This window comes from Bubalus bubalis, chromosome 4 (genome assembly GCF_019923935.1).
Source record: "Bubalus bubalis isolate 160015118507 breed Murrah chromosome 4, NDDB_SH_1, whole genome shotgun sequence".
Lineage (NCBI taxonomy): Eukaryota > Metazoa > Chordata > Mammalia > Artiodactyla > Bovidae > Bubalus > Bubalus bubalis.
In genome coordinates, this window is record NC_059160.1 from 144,041,387 (window position 1) to 144,058,628 (window position 17,242).

Here is a 17,242-nt window from a genome sequence, read left to right on the forward strand (position 1 = left end):
TACTTAAAAGTTTAAATGATCAGAAGTCTTATTCCTTCAAAAAGGCATTACTTTACCCATTCATCCAAAGTAACGGTAAAGGCCAAAGCAAATGCCTTGACAACTAAGTATGATATTCAAAGATATAAAAGAGGAAAAAAAAAGATAAAAGTTCAAGTACCGTTTTATATTGCTCAAATGCCATAAACTGGATTGCACCATAGGGAAAAATTCGAATCATCATTGCACCATTCCCTTTATACAATCCAAGGTATCCCTCCTTTTTGGGAACAGCACGCAATGTAGAAAATACTCCTATTTTCAGAAAGATTTTTAGAAGAGAAATACTATTACAACAGAGAAAACTACCTAAATCCAAATTTTCATGACAATCACAGATAAAAATTACTATGCTATCATTCATGATATACTTTTGCTTGACGAATTACATGAATAGTAATTTCTATATAACACTTAAAGCTACTTAAAATACATCATATGTCCAAATAACACAAACATTCCTCACGTAAACATGTCCAACATGACTGAGTGACTAGCACAGCATGTAAACATGTAAAACATAGCAAGAACAGCTACGAGTTTTGGTAAACTGTTAATTAAATCTAAAATAACCAAAAAAATTAATAGAAATTATATTCAAAGTCCAGATATTGCAATGCAGATGACTAGGTATCTAGAAGGATGAAGACGGTTTCCTAGACTGACCCAGATACATATGTGGTTTGTTCAAGCAGGAAACTGCTAATAAAAGAAACAAAAAACCTACAAATTAAAAACTATTTACACAAGTACACAGCACCACCTATGATATATTCTTACCATAAATAAAAAATGAACCTATATCCAATCAAAGTCTAGATTTAACTATCACTTTACAGAAAATAAGGGTGATACAAGAAGACACTAAATAATATGGGACACTGGTGGTCCAGTGGTTAGTTAACTCATTAGTTAATTAATTAATTTTTAAAAATAACATGGGACATAATAACCAAATTCAGACCATGGAGGATTCTATAGGATAAATAACCCAGTTTTCTTTCCCCATAAATAAACAGGAAAAAAGTAAAGAAGTATAGGAAAATGTTATAGGCCACAAGCAATATATCAACCAATTCTAACACTGTAACATATGATGTCATATGAATCCTGATTAAACACACAGACTGTAAAAACAAAAAGAAAGTTGACAAGACTTTCATGGAAATCTGAACATTTAATGAATATTATATGTTAATAAGGGCTTCCCTGATGGCTCAGAGGTTAAAGCATCTGCCTGTAATTATTATTATCATTATTTTGGGGGTGGTCTTTCTAGTCTAGAGATGTATGCTGCGGCAATTATGAATGGAATAATATCTGGAGCTTAACTTAAAATACGCCAGTGGGGAGAGGGAATGGTATAAGAAATGGAATTGACCATATGTTGCTAATTGTTGAAGCACAGTAATGGAAACCTGGGTCTCATTATATCATTCTCTCTACTTCTGCATGCTTGAAAGTTTCCATAATAAAAAGTGAAAAAAAAAGCTAAATTCAGGGCAAATTTTTATTAATAGTATACTTCAATTAGTACAGATAAAAGACTAACTTCTGGTCTGACATATTGATGTTTATTATTCCAATAATACCAATCATTAATCCTGTTTGTAGTACAGACTTCTACATTCCATTATTAAACTATTTAAATTATATCATTAAACTATTTAAGTTCAAATTTCTTTCCAAATTTTCCAAACAAAAATGTTATCAAATATGAAGGTAAATTTCAAAGTTTAGAATTCAAGAAACCTTTTGATCTCTTCCCAGAAATTAAAACTGGTAGGTACTTATTAATGTCCAAGAAAAGATAAACTCTAAAGCATTTTTAATAAACAGATATCTAAGTGGACTAATTATTTAAAATAATTCTATTTATATATATAAACATATATACATATAATACATAAAGTTCTTCCAAAATATATGAATAATAAAACTAAATATATTCAGACACCACCCCTAAGATCTATCAAAAACACCTTCCTGCTGGAAGAGAAGACTAACATTAAGCTCAGTTTAAGATACTCAAATGTGTTTTTAACAATTTAGGGGTAATTAAATTTAGAACAATGGCCACAAAGCAGGAACAGGAAGCATAGATCAAGTTTCAACTGTACTGATAATAATGATTATTTCTGAAGTTCCGTGTGGCTCCAAATATGTTTATTAAATTATTCTCTAAGACTCTTTGTTACAAATATTTAAAGAGAAATAATTAGTAGAAGTGAAATAGAGTACTTTCAAAAAAAGGAAATCAGGAGACAAAGAGCAAGGGAGGGTGGCTGGGGAGGACACAAGAAAAGCACAATGAACAGAAAACACAAATCTATAATTGAAAAAGAAATCTAAATTATATAAATTCTTTTGTTAAAAGCCAAAGACTCTCAAATTCTGTTAAAAGGCCAAGTCTAGCTATATGCTTTTCACAAAAATCTCACCTAGGGAAAAAAAAAAAAACACTGGATGTTGAATGTTTTCAAATGGTATTTAAATATCCCCTGAGATAATTACACTGTTTTTTCTCCTGCAACATATACTCTGTACTATTATTACTTTGGGAAATTGAGATTTTTCTTTATGGTATAACACTGAACGAATTTTTGCATGTGTTATAAGCATATTTGGAAAGAATATATATTCTCTGTACGGTGCAAAGTCTTCTGTGTCTATGTTATATCAAGCTTGTGTGTTATTTAGATCCTTTTCTATATCCTTCTTATTTTTATCAAGCTAGAATTGCAAGGAACATTTAATAAAATATAAGCATATGATTGTGTATATACACATAACCTCTGAAGGGAAATGGAAGAAAATTATAAAAATGCTTAATTCTAATGAAGAGATAAAGAGGGAGAAAGGTGTTTGCTTTTATGCTTTATGAATTATGAACTTGTGAAAATATTGTACATTCAAAAAATAAAAACAAAACATAAAGACAGCAAAATTAAGAGGATTTTTAAATAAGCCTATTATGATTCAAATCCCTATTTTTATATCACACTGGTTATAAAAAATTAAATGGAGGTCAAAGATTTTCAATATATTACAGGAAAAAAATTCCTTACACTCACTGCAAATTGGGGAAGAAGAAATTCTAATTATAACTCTTTGTTTTTCATTTGGTCAGAATAATTTTGATTCAAAGTAAAAAAGTTTTTGATGCCTTGGAAGTAATGTTATACACTTTTTAAAAGAAGCTAAAGTGGAAGTCTTATTCAATAGCATATCTTTTTCATCTTTGTGAAATATCATGTTTGCTTTTAAATTTAAGCAAAGCTTAAAAACTACCTTATGCATGTAAAAAGGGAGGCATCTAGAATAAAATGCCCAACAACATTTTTCAAATAAATTAAAAAGCCATTAATACTTTTTTTGGGGGGGTTGTATATTTCAAAGATACATGAAAGTACACCAATATGTTCATTGCTGCATTCCAGGAATTCTATTTCAAATTCTGAATGCCGTGTAGGGTACACTGCAACCCATGGCATGCAGCCCTGTAGAGCGTGAAATCTAATGTGAATATGTAACCTAATGATTACAAATCCGGAAACAAAACAACATACATCAGCATGGGGAGAAGTTTAAAGGAATAAAACAATACTGCTCAGACATTCATACGTTGGGTCATTGTTAAACACCACCAGATACTGAGTAATATAACTCCTTTCATCCTCAATTTAGACAACAAAAGAAAATCATTTCCTTCCTTTCCAGTTTTATATATAGTCTCTCAACAATTTCAAATATCTGATTCTTTCTATACCTGAGTGAGCAGTAGGACACAGAGATATTAGCAATTTTTTTCTTTCAATTTAAAGAGCAGATTTACTTACTGACAATAAAATGAGCCACAATAAATAAAAATAAAATCACATTTTAAAAACCCAATTGTTAAAATAACTGAATTATTCACTCTGTTAAATATCCTTCTTATAAAATGATGGATAGATTATGCAGAGTATACATCACTGAAGCATAAAACTGTAAAAGCAAATGAGTGTTATGAGTTAGTTGCCTTGACCTAACTTTTTTCTTGGTGTCTGTCCACATTAATTTTTTTTTGTTTTAAATCTTTTGCTCTCTAAAAGTTAATATATGTTCAATATGTATTACAAATAAGCTTAGAGGAAAAAAATTACCTATAATCTCACCATTGAAAATTAAGCACTTAATGTTCATATTTCTCCTTCTAGCATTTTCTCTAAACAGATATTTACTTAGATAAAATGCAATGTCATTAAATCATTTGCAATATTTTTTTCATTTAACTGTTACTAACATCCTTCCTAGTCAGTTAATATTTTTATAATTTTTATAATTGCAAAAGAGTCTATAATATGGACTTATTTATTTAAATAATACTTATTATTTAACTTAACCAATTCTCTATTATTAAACATTTTGGTTGGCTCTTATTTTTTAAACCAACAGAAATAATACTTTGATTCTTGTATATACCTCTTTGAGCATATTTCTGATTACTTTCTTAAAACAACTTCCTAGAACTAGAATTGCAAAGCCAAAGAGGACCTGTCTTTTCAAGACTTTGATGCATATTAACAAAATACCCTCCAAAAAGAGCTATAAAAAATCCTTATTTCCACCAATGATATGTTATTAGAGTGTCCAAGTTAATTATAATAGCTGATTTTTATGTCTGTAAGGAACAACTAAGGACTTGATATTTCTTTAACAATGCAAGTTTATCAGTAGATACTAACTGCACTGGATTCTGTTTGTCCTAAGGTATCTACAACACACACTTAAGCGTTTAAAGGAACAACCTAATATGTATCACTAACTGTACTTTTTTTTTTTAATCAAGCTAAGCTGTTATGTGTGTGTGTTAAGGACGTGATTTGTTAATCTCAATAAACAAATATGTAGTATTTACTTCAATGATTCAAAGATTTTAGTTCAGAGTACATTAGTACCCTAAAATGATAACTACATAACCACTATCGCAAATGAAAATATTAAAATGGTAACAGCTACATCTCCTGTAAATTTGCCTCCAAACTTGAACTCCCTTTTGTGTCCTCTTTCCACTATAGTTCACAACTAGAAACCAAGCCAGCAAATGGATAACATTTTCATTTTTTATCTTCAGCATCTGTCAACTCACCCAAATGTCTGTAATGGTGGTTGTGAGCTTGTAACAAAACCTTTACTCGATCCAAGGGAGCAACTGTTGTTTTGGCACAGCATCCAGCAATACCTACAAAATTTGAAAAGATCAGGAAGACATGGCATACCATTTCTTTCCAAATAGAAATCATGATTAAATTTATTTGGCTAATAAACAAATAATAAATAAATTTGGCTAATAAAAAAAAATAAATAAATTCAGACACAACTGAACTGATGCGAAGAACTGACTCATTGAAGAGTCTGATGCTGGGAAAGATTGAAGGCTGGAGAAGGGGAAGACAGAGGATGAGATGGTTGGATGGGATCACCGACTCAATGGACATGAGTTTGCGTAAACTCTGGGAGATGGTGATGGACAGGGAAGCCTGGCGTGCTGCAGTCCACAGGGTTGCAAAGAGTCAGACACGACTAAGCAAGTGAACTGAACTGATTCAGCTAGCAAACTCTCTAATCTCTTATTTGATCTCCACAAATAGAACTGCCCAGAAGCAGAGACATGAAGACAATTGGCTCCCATTCTCTATAACTTAATAATTGAGCATGTCAGGTTTGAAAATAAGTTTAAAGAGTGTAAATCTGCCCCCTAATTGCTGATGAACACTGGAATCTTGCTAAATGTGGTGATGGGACAGACACTTGGAGGTATTTACACAGCTACAAGACTCTGAAACATCTTCTGGATGATTTCTCATAGAAATAACCAAATTTTACCTATAAAATTCAGTTATTCATTTACAGCACAAGAAGTTTATTCTTACAAGTTACCCAGATTATAGTACTTTTGTTACAGAAGGCTGAACAGACTGAGACATTTTTGTGAAGTACCTTACATGTAATAACCACTCAACCAAATGAGTTATTACTATTATAAAAAGGTAGACAAAAAAGTCCTTGGTGTCTTTTCTATGATTATGTTCAGCTCTTCATCATTGCATATTTGTTAAGAAAGATGCAAGAGTACTGGAACTTTGTGGGTCCCTTCTCTACTACATTCAGTCATCCAGCAATTATGTATTTTGTCCCCACCACATGCCACTGTGCAGACATGTTGATGAGAGTAAAGTACATACACGGGCTTTAACATAAATCAGAATCCAGTTAGGCCCTACTAGCTTGGCATGCTTCTAAGGTGATAATATATAAAGACTTTTTGCTGTATACAGTTTGTGTTCCCCGAAATTCCAAATCGGGAAAGGAATACATCCAGGCTGTATATTGTCACCCTGCTTATTTCACTTATATGCAGAGTACATCATGCAAAATGCCAGGCTGGATGAAGAACAAGCTGGAATCAAGATTGCCAGGGGAAATATCAATAACCTCAGATATGCAGATGACACTACCCTTATGGCAGAAAGTGAAGAAGAACTAAAGAGCCTTTGATGAAAGTGAAAGAGGAAAGTGAAAAAGTTAGCTTAAAACTCAACATTCAGAAAAATAAGATCATGGCATCCAGCCCCATCACTTCATGGCAAATAGATGGGGAAACAATGGAAACAGTGAGAGTCTTTGTTTTGGGGAGCTCCAAAATCACTGCAGATGGTGACTGCAGCCATGAAATTAAAAGATGCTTGCTCCTTGGAAGAAAAGTTATGACCAACCTAGACAGCATATTGAAAAGCAGAGACATTACTTTGGCAACAAAGTCCATCTAGTCAAGGCTATGGTTTTTCAAGTTGTCATGTATGGATGTGAGAGTTGGACTATAAAGCAAGCTGAGTGCCAAAGAAGTGATGCTTTCAAACTGTGGTGTTGGAGAAGACACTTGAGAGTCCCTGGGACTGCAAGGAAATCCAACCAGTCAATCCTAAAGGAAGCCAGTCCTGAACGTTCATTGGAAGGACTGACGCTGAAGCTGAAACTCCAATACTTTGGCCACCTGATGCGAAGAGCTGACTCATTTGAAAAGATCCTGATGCGGGGAAAGATTGAGGGTGGGAGGAGAAGGGGACGACAGAGGATGAGATGGTTGGATGGCATCACAGACACAATGAACATGAGTTTGAGTAGGTTCTGGGAGTTGATGATGGACAGGGAAGCCTGGTGTGCTGCAGTCCATGGGGTCACAAAGAGTCAGACATGAATGAGCGACTAAACTGAATTGAAAATTTGTATGTTGAAAACTAATTCCTAGTGATGGTATTTAGATGTGGGAGGTGGTATTAGAGGAGGTAATTAGGACACTCATGAATGGAACTAATCCTCTTATAACAGAGGACCCTGAGAGACTTCCTTGGTGGTCCAGTGGTTAAGGCTCTGTACTCCCGCTGAGAGAAGCAGAGGTTCCATCCCAGGTCAGGGAACTAGGATCCCACAGGCACCATCCCCCGCAAAAAGGGGCCTCAGAGATATCGCTGGCTCATTGCACCGTATAAAAGCACAGTGAGAAGTTGACAGCTATGATGAAGCAGGGTCTCCCCAGATAGCTGCTGGCACCATGACCTTGGACTTCCTGGTTTCAAGAACTTGGAGAAAGAAGTTTATTCTTATGAGTTTCCCAGATTATTGTATATTTGTTATAGAAGCCTGAACAGACTAAAGACACTTTTGTGAAGTACCTTATATGTAGCAAGAACTCAACCAAATGAGTTTTTACTATTATAAAAAGGTGGACAAAAAAAGTCCTTGGTGTCTTTTCTATGATTATGTTCATCATCACATATTTATTAAGAAAGATAAAAGAGTACTGGAATTTCGTGGTTCACTTCACTACTACATCCCCAGAGACTAGTTCAGGGGCTGGCATTCAACAGGTACTCAATACCTATTTACTCAATGAATGAATGAATCTTACTTACTTTACAAAATTTTTTTAAATGTAAGACAAAATCATTTAAAATCCACACACATTTACTTAACAGCTCAGCATGTAACTGGTACTAAAATCCATATTCTGAGATATCCAGAAATAAGTTGCCTATTTGTACTCAAATATTAAATCCACATGTAAGCTTCTATATCAAGCTTCTCTTATCTGAACTAATGGAAATAACAGTCATGGTCACTCAAAATTGAGGATAAACTAAAAATAATTTGCATTGGGGTATATTTGGTTTCAGAATAGTTTGTTATTTTCCCAGTCATTATGAATTAACCATATAAAAATTATTTAGAATCTGCTGAATAAGTAGTTTCTTTTATAATATCTTGCTCATCATATTACTTTATGGCTCGATTAATCATTACAAAAGTCCACTAAGTTAGGTCAAGTAGCCTTTATCTTCATTTTAAGCAACTAAACTTGAGATATTTGCCAAAGACCATTGCTAATCATCAGCAAAAATACAAGTATGCTTTCCTTTGTACGAGTTACTAAGTTAAGAGATTCAACCGCAGGCACTGTGCCTAGGCTTTTACAAGTACTTTTTTATTTAATCATTACAATTATATTCTGAGGTAAGTACTCCTTTTTTAATATTTATTTATTTATTTGGCTGTCCCACACAGGGGATCTTCATTGCAGCATGCGAACTCTTGGTCTCAGTACATGGGATCTTAGTTCCATGATCCACAGAAAGGTCACCCAAATCAAAAAAATGGAACATTACCAGTCTCCCAAAAGTCCCTCTCTTATACTCAAATCACTATTTGTTGCTTCTCAGAGACAACCAAATGTCCTCTGAGTTCCAACAATATGAATTTAGCTTTGGCTGTTTCTGAGCTTTATACAAATACAATCACACAGTATGTAGTGAGTGTATCTGGCTTCCTCCTGTTCATTATTACACTTGTGAGATTCATACACATTGTTGGTAAGGCAGGAATTTACTCATTTTCAGTGTTACTAGTATTTCACTCTATGATAATACCATATTTCAGTTATATATTCTAACACTGATGGACATGTGGGTTGCTTCTGCTATAGGGATAGTATGAATATCAAAGATAAGAACATAAATACATATGTTGGGTATATACCTCAGAGTGGAACTGTTGGATCGTAGCTGGATCAACTGCGGGTATACAAATGCCCATAGATAACCACAGAGCCAGTTCTCCAAAGTGACTGTACCAATTTGCATTACCACCAGTAGCATGAGAGTCCTAGTTGCTAACCTGGCCTACATGTTACCAAGACTCCAGTGTCAACATCACAAAATATAACACGCCCAAAACTGAATTCCTGATCTTTCCCCACCACTATCATGAAAGCTGTTCCAACTACAGGCTTCCTGTTTCAACTTCATCCTTTCAGGTGTTGAGACCAAAATAAGTCCCCCTTGACTTCTCTTCCTTACCCTATCTCTAACCTGTCAGAAAACCATGTATTCTTTTCATATTCAGATTATCAAAATTTTTCACCACCTCCCCTGCTACTAACCTGATTCAAGTACCAATCATCTAACATCTGAATTTTTGCAAAAACCACCAAACTGCCCCCCCATCTCCCATATTTACATCCCTACAGTTATTCTCCACAGAGCAGCCAAAGTGATCCTTTGGAAACATGTCATATCAGGTCACTTCTCAACTACAGACCTACAATGGCTCCTTACTTCACTCCAGTAAAAATCAGAATCTTTACAATGGTTTGCAAGACCCTTCACTTCCTGTCCCCTTTAACTTTCTAACCTCCTTCCCCCATCAATACCACTTGGCTCCAGTTGCACAGGTCTCACTGATGTTCTTTGAATGATAAGGCCCTCCTTGACTTTGAAGATTTTGCTTTAGCTTTTCTCTCCACCCAGAATGCTCCACCTTAGAAATCAACTTGCTAAACTCCCTCCCCTTTTCAAGTTTGCTTGTGTCATTCTCCCAGTGAGACATACCACAAATTATCCTATTTAATACTGTACAGTTAGCTTCTCCATTTCTTTGGCCCATTATCCTTTTTACTTCCTCCCATTTCACTCGTCATCTCTAATATACCGTACAACTTATTTTTCCATGTTGTTCATTGTCTTTCTCACCACAAGTCCTCAACCAATATAAAGTCTAAGATCCTTGTTTTGTTCCCTGATGTACACTGAGCTTGTAACAGAAACAGAGCAGGCACTCAAGTATTTCCTTGTATAAATAATGACCTTTTTATCAGCTGCTGCTGCTGCTGCTGCTAAGTTGCTTCAGTCCAGTGTCTGATTCTGTGCGACCCCATAGAAGGCAGCCCACCAGGCTCCCCTGTCCCTGGGATTCTCCAGGCAAGAACACTGGAGTGGGTTGCCATTTCCTTCTCCAATGCATGAAAGTGAAAAGTGAAAGTGAAGTCACTTAGTGGTGTCCGACTCTTCCCGACCCCACGGACTGCAGCCTACCAGGCTCCTCCGTCCATGGGATTTTCCAGGCAAGAGTACTGGAGTGGGGTGCCATTGCCTTCTCCGTTTTTATCAGCAGAACAAAATAATTATTAATACTACTGCAACGTACGCATATCTTTCTACAAGTGCTTATAATGTGGAAATTTTACAAAGTCCCAGCCTTAAATAATTAAGTGATGACAACCCAGTCAATTAAGAGAGGGTAGAGACTGAAACATCTCTTTATGGGAAAGCAGAAGAAATTTCTGAGAGATAACATGAAACTTCCGGCCCCAAAGTCACACCAACAGTAGGGTTGCACCAGCTACATGTCAAGTAGCTATTGCACAGTTTGCTAGAACCACCGGAACCAGTTTTGGTTGTAGACAGTTTTGCACAATTTCCCAGTCATTCTTAAACAGCTGTCTTCCAGTATTTGTTTGTTTGCTTGCTTGCTTGCTTTTAAGTAAACAACAAAATCCAATTCTACACTCGATAGTGCGCAGTCTCTATAAAAGAAAGGAGTGCCCAGCATGTTTCACTGAAACCCTGGGCTCCTTTACGGGGCTCCCCTCTTTTCCCTGCTATCCAACCTTGAAGAATGGGTGCCTGGTTATGCCCTTCCACATCCCCAGCCTATCCTCGAGGCCGTTTCTCCCCAGAATCCTGCTGTCACTAGTCCAGTGATTATTAGAAAGAGATTACAGCAGGTTGGGCAAACACCTGGCTGGGCATTGGAGCAGCCAGAGTTGAAGAATGTCATCTCGGCCGCTTACACCCGATCTGCCCGGGATCCCGCCCTGGCCACTCCGCGCGCGGCCAGGTCCCCCAGGGGGACACCCACCTCCAGCCAGGAAGGAGCGCAGCCAGTAGAAGTCTCGGCGGGCGGCGGGCCCTCCGGCTCCTGCCGCCTGCGGCATCGCTGGAGGTGGCTCGGTGGCTGCCAGGGCCGCCGCCGCCGCCGCCGCCATCAGGACCAGGGCCGCGTCGGGAGCTTTGGTCGTCAATTTACAACCCAAGGGCCCTAGCCATGGACGGAGCAGGCAGTGACAGGGCACCGACCGCCGCGCGGGCGGGGCGGAATACCACGGGCAGCACCGCGCGACGCGGGCTGATGGCGTATACCAGGGGCGGGGCCTGGGTCAAGGCCCGCTGGGGGAGTCGCCCCGGCAGGGCGCTTCCCCTTCACCCCGCTTCACCCCGCGTGCCTACTTCTGGCCTCGCTTTTCAGGCCTCTTCTGTTACAGAGAAGAAGGGAAGTATGGCCAGGGGAGAAGATCCTCTCCAAACCCGCCGCCTCAGAAAGCTCTCTCCCGTGCTGTAACCGTCCATCGGGCTGCCTTCTGAATTCCCTAAAATGAACCTGTTTCAGAACCAACTTTCGGTTCTTCACGCCTTCCAGGAACTTATGAAATTGTACTCACATTGCACACTCTTTCTCACCAAATCAGTTCTGCCTTTTCTGAACTTCTTAATGAGCCTTAGTTTCTGCCTCCCTAACCCCCTACTAGGAGAAGGCAATGGCACCCCACTCCAGTACTCTTGCCTGGAAAATCCCATGGGCGGAGGAGCCTGGAAGGCTGCAGTCCATGGGGTCGCTGAGGGTCGGACACGACTGAGCGACTTCGCTTTCACTTTTCACTTTCATGCATTGGAGAAGGAAATGGCAACCCACTCCAGTGTTCTTGCCTGGAGAATCCCAGGGTTGGGGGAGCCTGGTGGGCTGCTGTCTATAGGGTCGCACACAGTCGGACACGACTGAAGTGACTTAGCAGCAGCAGCAGCAGCAGCAACCCCCTACTAAGCTTCAATTCCATTCCCATCAACTCTGCCAAAGAAATAATTGCTAAAGCAAGATCTTTCTTTGGGGCCCTAGGAATTACACAAATACTTCTGCTTTGCCAGGACTTTCTGAATCTGTGCCTTCTGCTTAGCTCTGGATTTCCGCCCTGTTCCCCACCAACTCCTAAACTCCCAGGAACTTCCAAGTTTCTTCTTCCTGGTCCCACTGCATTATAGACTGTCTTTTTAAACCACCCCTTACCTGGCACTATTCTCTTCCTGAGCATCCCTCATCAACTCCAAGTTGACCAAAATTTATTCCTATTCACTGTGACCAAAGTTGTTCTGAACTTTTATCCTCTCAGAGAGTATCTATTAAGATTTTTGTTAGTATTTACTCCAACGTTTCCTATTTTTGACACTGGTCCCCCATTTCTCTTTCTATGGATAAGCCTCTGCAGTCTTTCTAGCCAACATTTATCACTAATGAAGAGTTCAGATTTCAAACTTGTTTTTTCCCATCTTCCTAATACTCAATTTCCACCAGAAAATACTATCATTATTTATAATTTGCCTGTCTAATGTGAAGAATTTAAAGGCCCTGAAAGTGTGGATGGTTGCAGAACATTGTGATTGTAATTAATGCTACTGAATTGTACTCTTAAAAATGGTTAAAATGGTAAATTTTTTGTGAAGTATGTTTTATTACAATTAAAAAGTACAAGAAAAACTTCCATAAGATTTTTTTATATATCAAAAAAGAGAAAGATCTATGCTTTCTTATTAAATAACTAGCAAAATTGTCTTGTTCCTAGTCCTAACATGTATTTTTTTTCTGTCCTGTAAGCTGTACTGGTATCTCTTCTCATCTATTTCCATTTCAAATGAAACATACCTTATGGATTTAAATTATCACATAATGGCCTTCAACTCCAAAACTGAGTCCAGATCCAAGATGGAAAGTTTATACACATGATGACTGACAAGTCTAGTGACTTTCAATAGCCAATTATTTCTTCTCTACTCAGCTGGCTACTATTAAACTACTCAACCTACAGATGTTACTACACACAACTCTCAGAGATCTTACCCAACCTTAGAGTTTAAAATTATTCTTGCCTGGAAATCCCATGGACAGAGGAGCCTGGTGGGCTACAGTCCATGGGATCGCAAGAGTCAGACACTACTTAGCTACTAACCCACCACCATAAGAGTTTTAAATAGCATTTACAGGTTGATGGGGCTTCCCTTGTGGTTCAGCTGGTAAAGAATCCACCTGCAATGTGGGAGACCTGGGTTCAATCCCCAGGTTGGTTAGATCCCTGGAGAAGAAAATGGCAACCTACTCCAGTACTCTTGCCTGGAGAAATCCATGGACAGAGGAGTGGGACAGGCTGCAGTCCATGGAATCGCAAAGAGTCGGACATAACTGTGTGGCTAACTTTCACTTTTTATAGGTTGATGACTCCCAATCTCCAGCCCTTCCCACTCACTCTCCAACTGTATTGATTCATATTTCCCGTTTCACCACTCGTTCATCTAATTGGCATCTATTTGCCATTGGTGGTGGTTTAACACTAAGTCATGTCCAACTCTTCAACCCCATGGACTGTAGCCTGCCAGGCTCCTTCGTCCATGGGATTTCCCAGGCCAGAATACTGAAGTGTGTTGCCCTTTCCTTCTCCAGGGGATCTTCCTGACCCAGGGATCCAACCCAGGTCTCCTGCGTTGCAGGCGATCTCTTGCATTGCAGGCAGGTTCTTTACCGACTGAGCCACCAGGGAAGCACATCTATTTGCCATATTTAAAACTAAATTCCTCATCTTTCTTTTCAAACATGCTACACCTGCAACCTTTCCTCATTTCATTAAATCACAACTCCATAGTCAGTCCATAAAGCTTGACTAATTTCCTAAATACTCTCCCTACTTTCTCTTGCTTCCTACTTTCTATTCCCAAGATGGCAATCAAATCAGTTTTTTAAAACCTAAAGCATATCTTGTCACATCTTATCCCAAAACCCTTTGATGGCTTCGCGTATCACTTGGGGAATTCCTACAATGGTTTACTGTTATGTCTCTGACCTCAATGCCTAGAACTTCCTTCAGTTACACTGGCTTCTTTGTTCCTCATAAATACCTGGCATGCTTCTCCCAGGGCTTTGCACAAGCTGTTCTTTCTACCTGTACTTCTTTACCCCTAGGTATTCCATGTAACTTCCTCCAATCTCCTGCTTCAGATTTTATACATATGTAAGCTTGTCAACCTCCAGGTCTTGGTTTTGCTGACTGTATACAGCTTCTCCATCTTTGGCTACCTCTGTTTCATTCACTACACTGAAGCCTTTGACTGTGTGGGTCATAAACTGTGGAAACTTCTTAAAGAGATAGGAATACCAGACCATCTTAACTGTCTCCTGAGAAAATTGTGTGCCAGTCAAGAAGCCACAGTTAGAACCCTGTATGGAACTGCTTGGTTGAGGATTGAGAAAGAAGTATGACAGGGCTGTCTGTCGTCACGCTGTTTATTTAACCTATACGCTGAGCACATCATAGGAAATGCCAGGCTGAATGAGTTACAAGGGGGGAATCAAGATAGGCATGAGAAACATCAGCAACCTCAGATATGCAGATGATACCACCCTAAAGGCAGAAAGTGAAGAGGAACTAAAGAACCTCTTGATGAGGGTGAAGGAGGAGAGTGAAAAATCCAGCTTAAAACTATTAGTAAAACTAAGATTATGACACCTGGCCCCATTACTTCATGGCAAATAGAAGGGGAAAGGTGGAAGCAGTGACAGATTTTCTCTTCTTGGACTCTAAAATCACTGCAGATGGTAACTGCAGCCATGAAATCAGAAGACGATTGCTTCTTGGCAGGAAAGCTATGACAAACCTACACAGTGTGTTGAAAAGCAGAGACATCACTCTCCCAACAAAAGCGCATAAAGTCAAGGCAATGGTCTTCCCAGTAGTCACATACAGTTGTGAGAGCTGGACTGTAAAGAAGGCAGAGTGCCAAAGAATTGATGCCTTTGAATTGTGGTGCTGGAGAAGCCTCCTAAGAATCCCTTGGACAGCAAGCAGATAAACCAGTCAATTTTAAAGGAAACCAACCCTGAATACTCATTGGAAGGACTGATGCTGAAGCTAAGTAAGTGAAGTTGCTCAGTTGTGTCCGACTCTTTGTGGCCCCATGGACTGCAGCCTACCAGGCTCCTCCGTCCATGGGATTTTCCAGGCAAGAGTACTGGAGTGGGTTGCCATTGCCTTCTCCAGGGGATCTTCCCAACCCAGGAATCGAACCTGGGTCTCCCGCACTATAGGCAGACGCTTTACCACCTGAGCCACCAGGGAGGTTGGAAGGACTGATGCTGAAACTAAAGCTCCAGTATTTTGGTCGCCTGATGCAAACAGCCAATTCATTGGAAAAGTCCCTAATGCTGGGAAAAATTGAGGGCAGAAGGAAAAGAGGGCATCAGAGCATGAGATGGCTGGATGGCATCACTGGTGCAATGGACATGAACTTGGGCAAACTCTGGGAGATAGGGACAGAGAGGCCTGGCATGCTGCAGTCCATTGGGTCGCAAAGAGTTGGACACGACTGGGAGACTGAACAGCTAGCTTCTCAAGGAGGCTTTTCCTGACTGTAATATTTAAAATTACTACCCACTTCACCCTCACCCCTACCAAAACTCATTCTCTTTCTTTTCCTTTTTTAAGATGAAAAGGAAAGAGTGGCTTTATTACTTTTCCAAGTAAAGGGGGAACATAGTAGGCTAGTGCCTCAAGAACTGTGCCTCCATGCCTCCTGCCTCCATATGTATCAGTTGCTCCGTCATGTCCAACTCTTCCATATGTGTCAGTTGCTCCGTCATGTCCAACTCTTAGTGACCCTACGCTGTAGCCCACCAGGCTCCTGTGTCCATGGGGGTTCTCCAGGCAAGAATACTGGAGTGGGTTGCTATGCCCTTCTCCAGAGGACCTTCCCAATGCACGTATCGAACCCGGGTCTCCTACATTGCAGGAGGATCCTTTACTTTTTGAGCCACCATGGAAGCCTAGGTAGAGATTATATAGTCAGGCAAGGGTATGTGATAAGGATCAAGGCAGTAACAGTCTTCATTCCTTCTTCTGCAAAGTTTCAAAGGGGTGAGGTTGCTGACAAGATTAGGGTGTGTGCAGTGGTGGTTGGATCTCCTTAATCTTGATGAACCTCAATGGTCCCTTTAATCTTGCCTCAGGTGGTTTCCTGGCTGCTTCTCCTTTGATTCCCAACTGTTCTGCCCTTAGGAATTCAGAGAAGGTCATGGAGGCTGGAGTCTTGCTCTGGGGTGATCAAAGAGAGTACGCTGCATACAGGCAGACCACTGGAGCAGGGGTGATGGAAAACTGCAGGATGAGGAGCTCTTGAGGGTCCTTGAAAGCCTTCTTCAAAGCTGCGCTGCTTCCCTGAGGTGTGGGGGAGGGGAGCGTGCAGAGGTCGCCATAGTGGTGACCCAGTTACTCCTGGAAGGTGGGTGCCTGGCCTAGAAGCCCAGCTCTGTGGCTTATTTGATAAATATACCCTCCTCCCCTGAGCTTGGAGCCCCTTCATAATTTGAGGCAATTCCCCCCACCCATGCCCCTCACTCCAGGAGTAAGATATGCTCTGTGGGCCTCAGCAAGGCAACACCAGGAACTCAGTCTTAGGTGCTCTCCCTGAGCCAGGAGCCAAGAGCCAAGTCTCCTGGGGCCTGAGAGGGAGACAGGAGGGGCAGGGAGGAGACAGGGAGAGAACCAATGACTCTTGTGCCTGTTTTACAGGTGAGGACACTGGGTCCTGAGGGGCAGTGATCCAGCAGGGCTGCCCCAGGACCAAGGTGACTAGATATTTTCAAGCACTGAAGCCCACAGCCTTCTTGCTAAATTAAATCACTAATGCGGCCCTCCTGCCTTAGAAGTGATCCTCCCAGTTTGGTGTCCTTCAGCCTGGTCAGTGGCCTGCAGGTGGCACTGAATCCTGGGAGTCTGATCTCATGGCAAGGGGCC

At 39.8% G+C, this 17,242-nt stretch overlaps 1 protein-coding gene and 1 non-coding gene across 4 annotated transcripts in view; both read right to left on the reverse strand.

Moving 5' to 3' along the window:
- The window catches only part of SLC25A16 (solute carrier family 25 member 16), a 29,144-nt gene extending 17,600 nt beyond the window's left edge, over positions 1-11,544 (reverse strand). Inside the window, exons 1-3 of one of the 3 annotated variants that reach the window (XM_025284628.3) lie at positions 11,275-11,544; positions 5,171-5,263; positions 161-294 (exon numbers count right to left, since the gene is read on the reverse strand). In XM_025284628.3, coding sequence (XP_025140413.1) covers positions 161-294; positions 5,171-5,263; positions 11,275-11,401 — 354 coding nt within the window. In that variant the 5' untranslated portion in view covers positions 11,402-11,544. Of the gene's footprint in view, positions 1-160; positions 295-5,170; positions 5,264-11,274 lie in introns of those variants that run through there. The other 2 variants (XM_006070284.4, XM_044942187.2) reach the window with 2 other exon arrangements.
- Positions 11,545-15,496: 3,952 nt separating this feature from the next.
- On the reverse strand, positions 15,497-15,568 carry TRNAY-AUA. The gene has a single exon. It is a non-coding gene; the product is annotated as a tRNA-Tyr (tRNA).
- Positions 15,569-17,242: the final 1,674 nt, after the last annotated feature.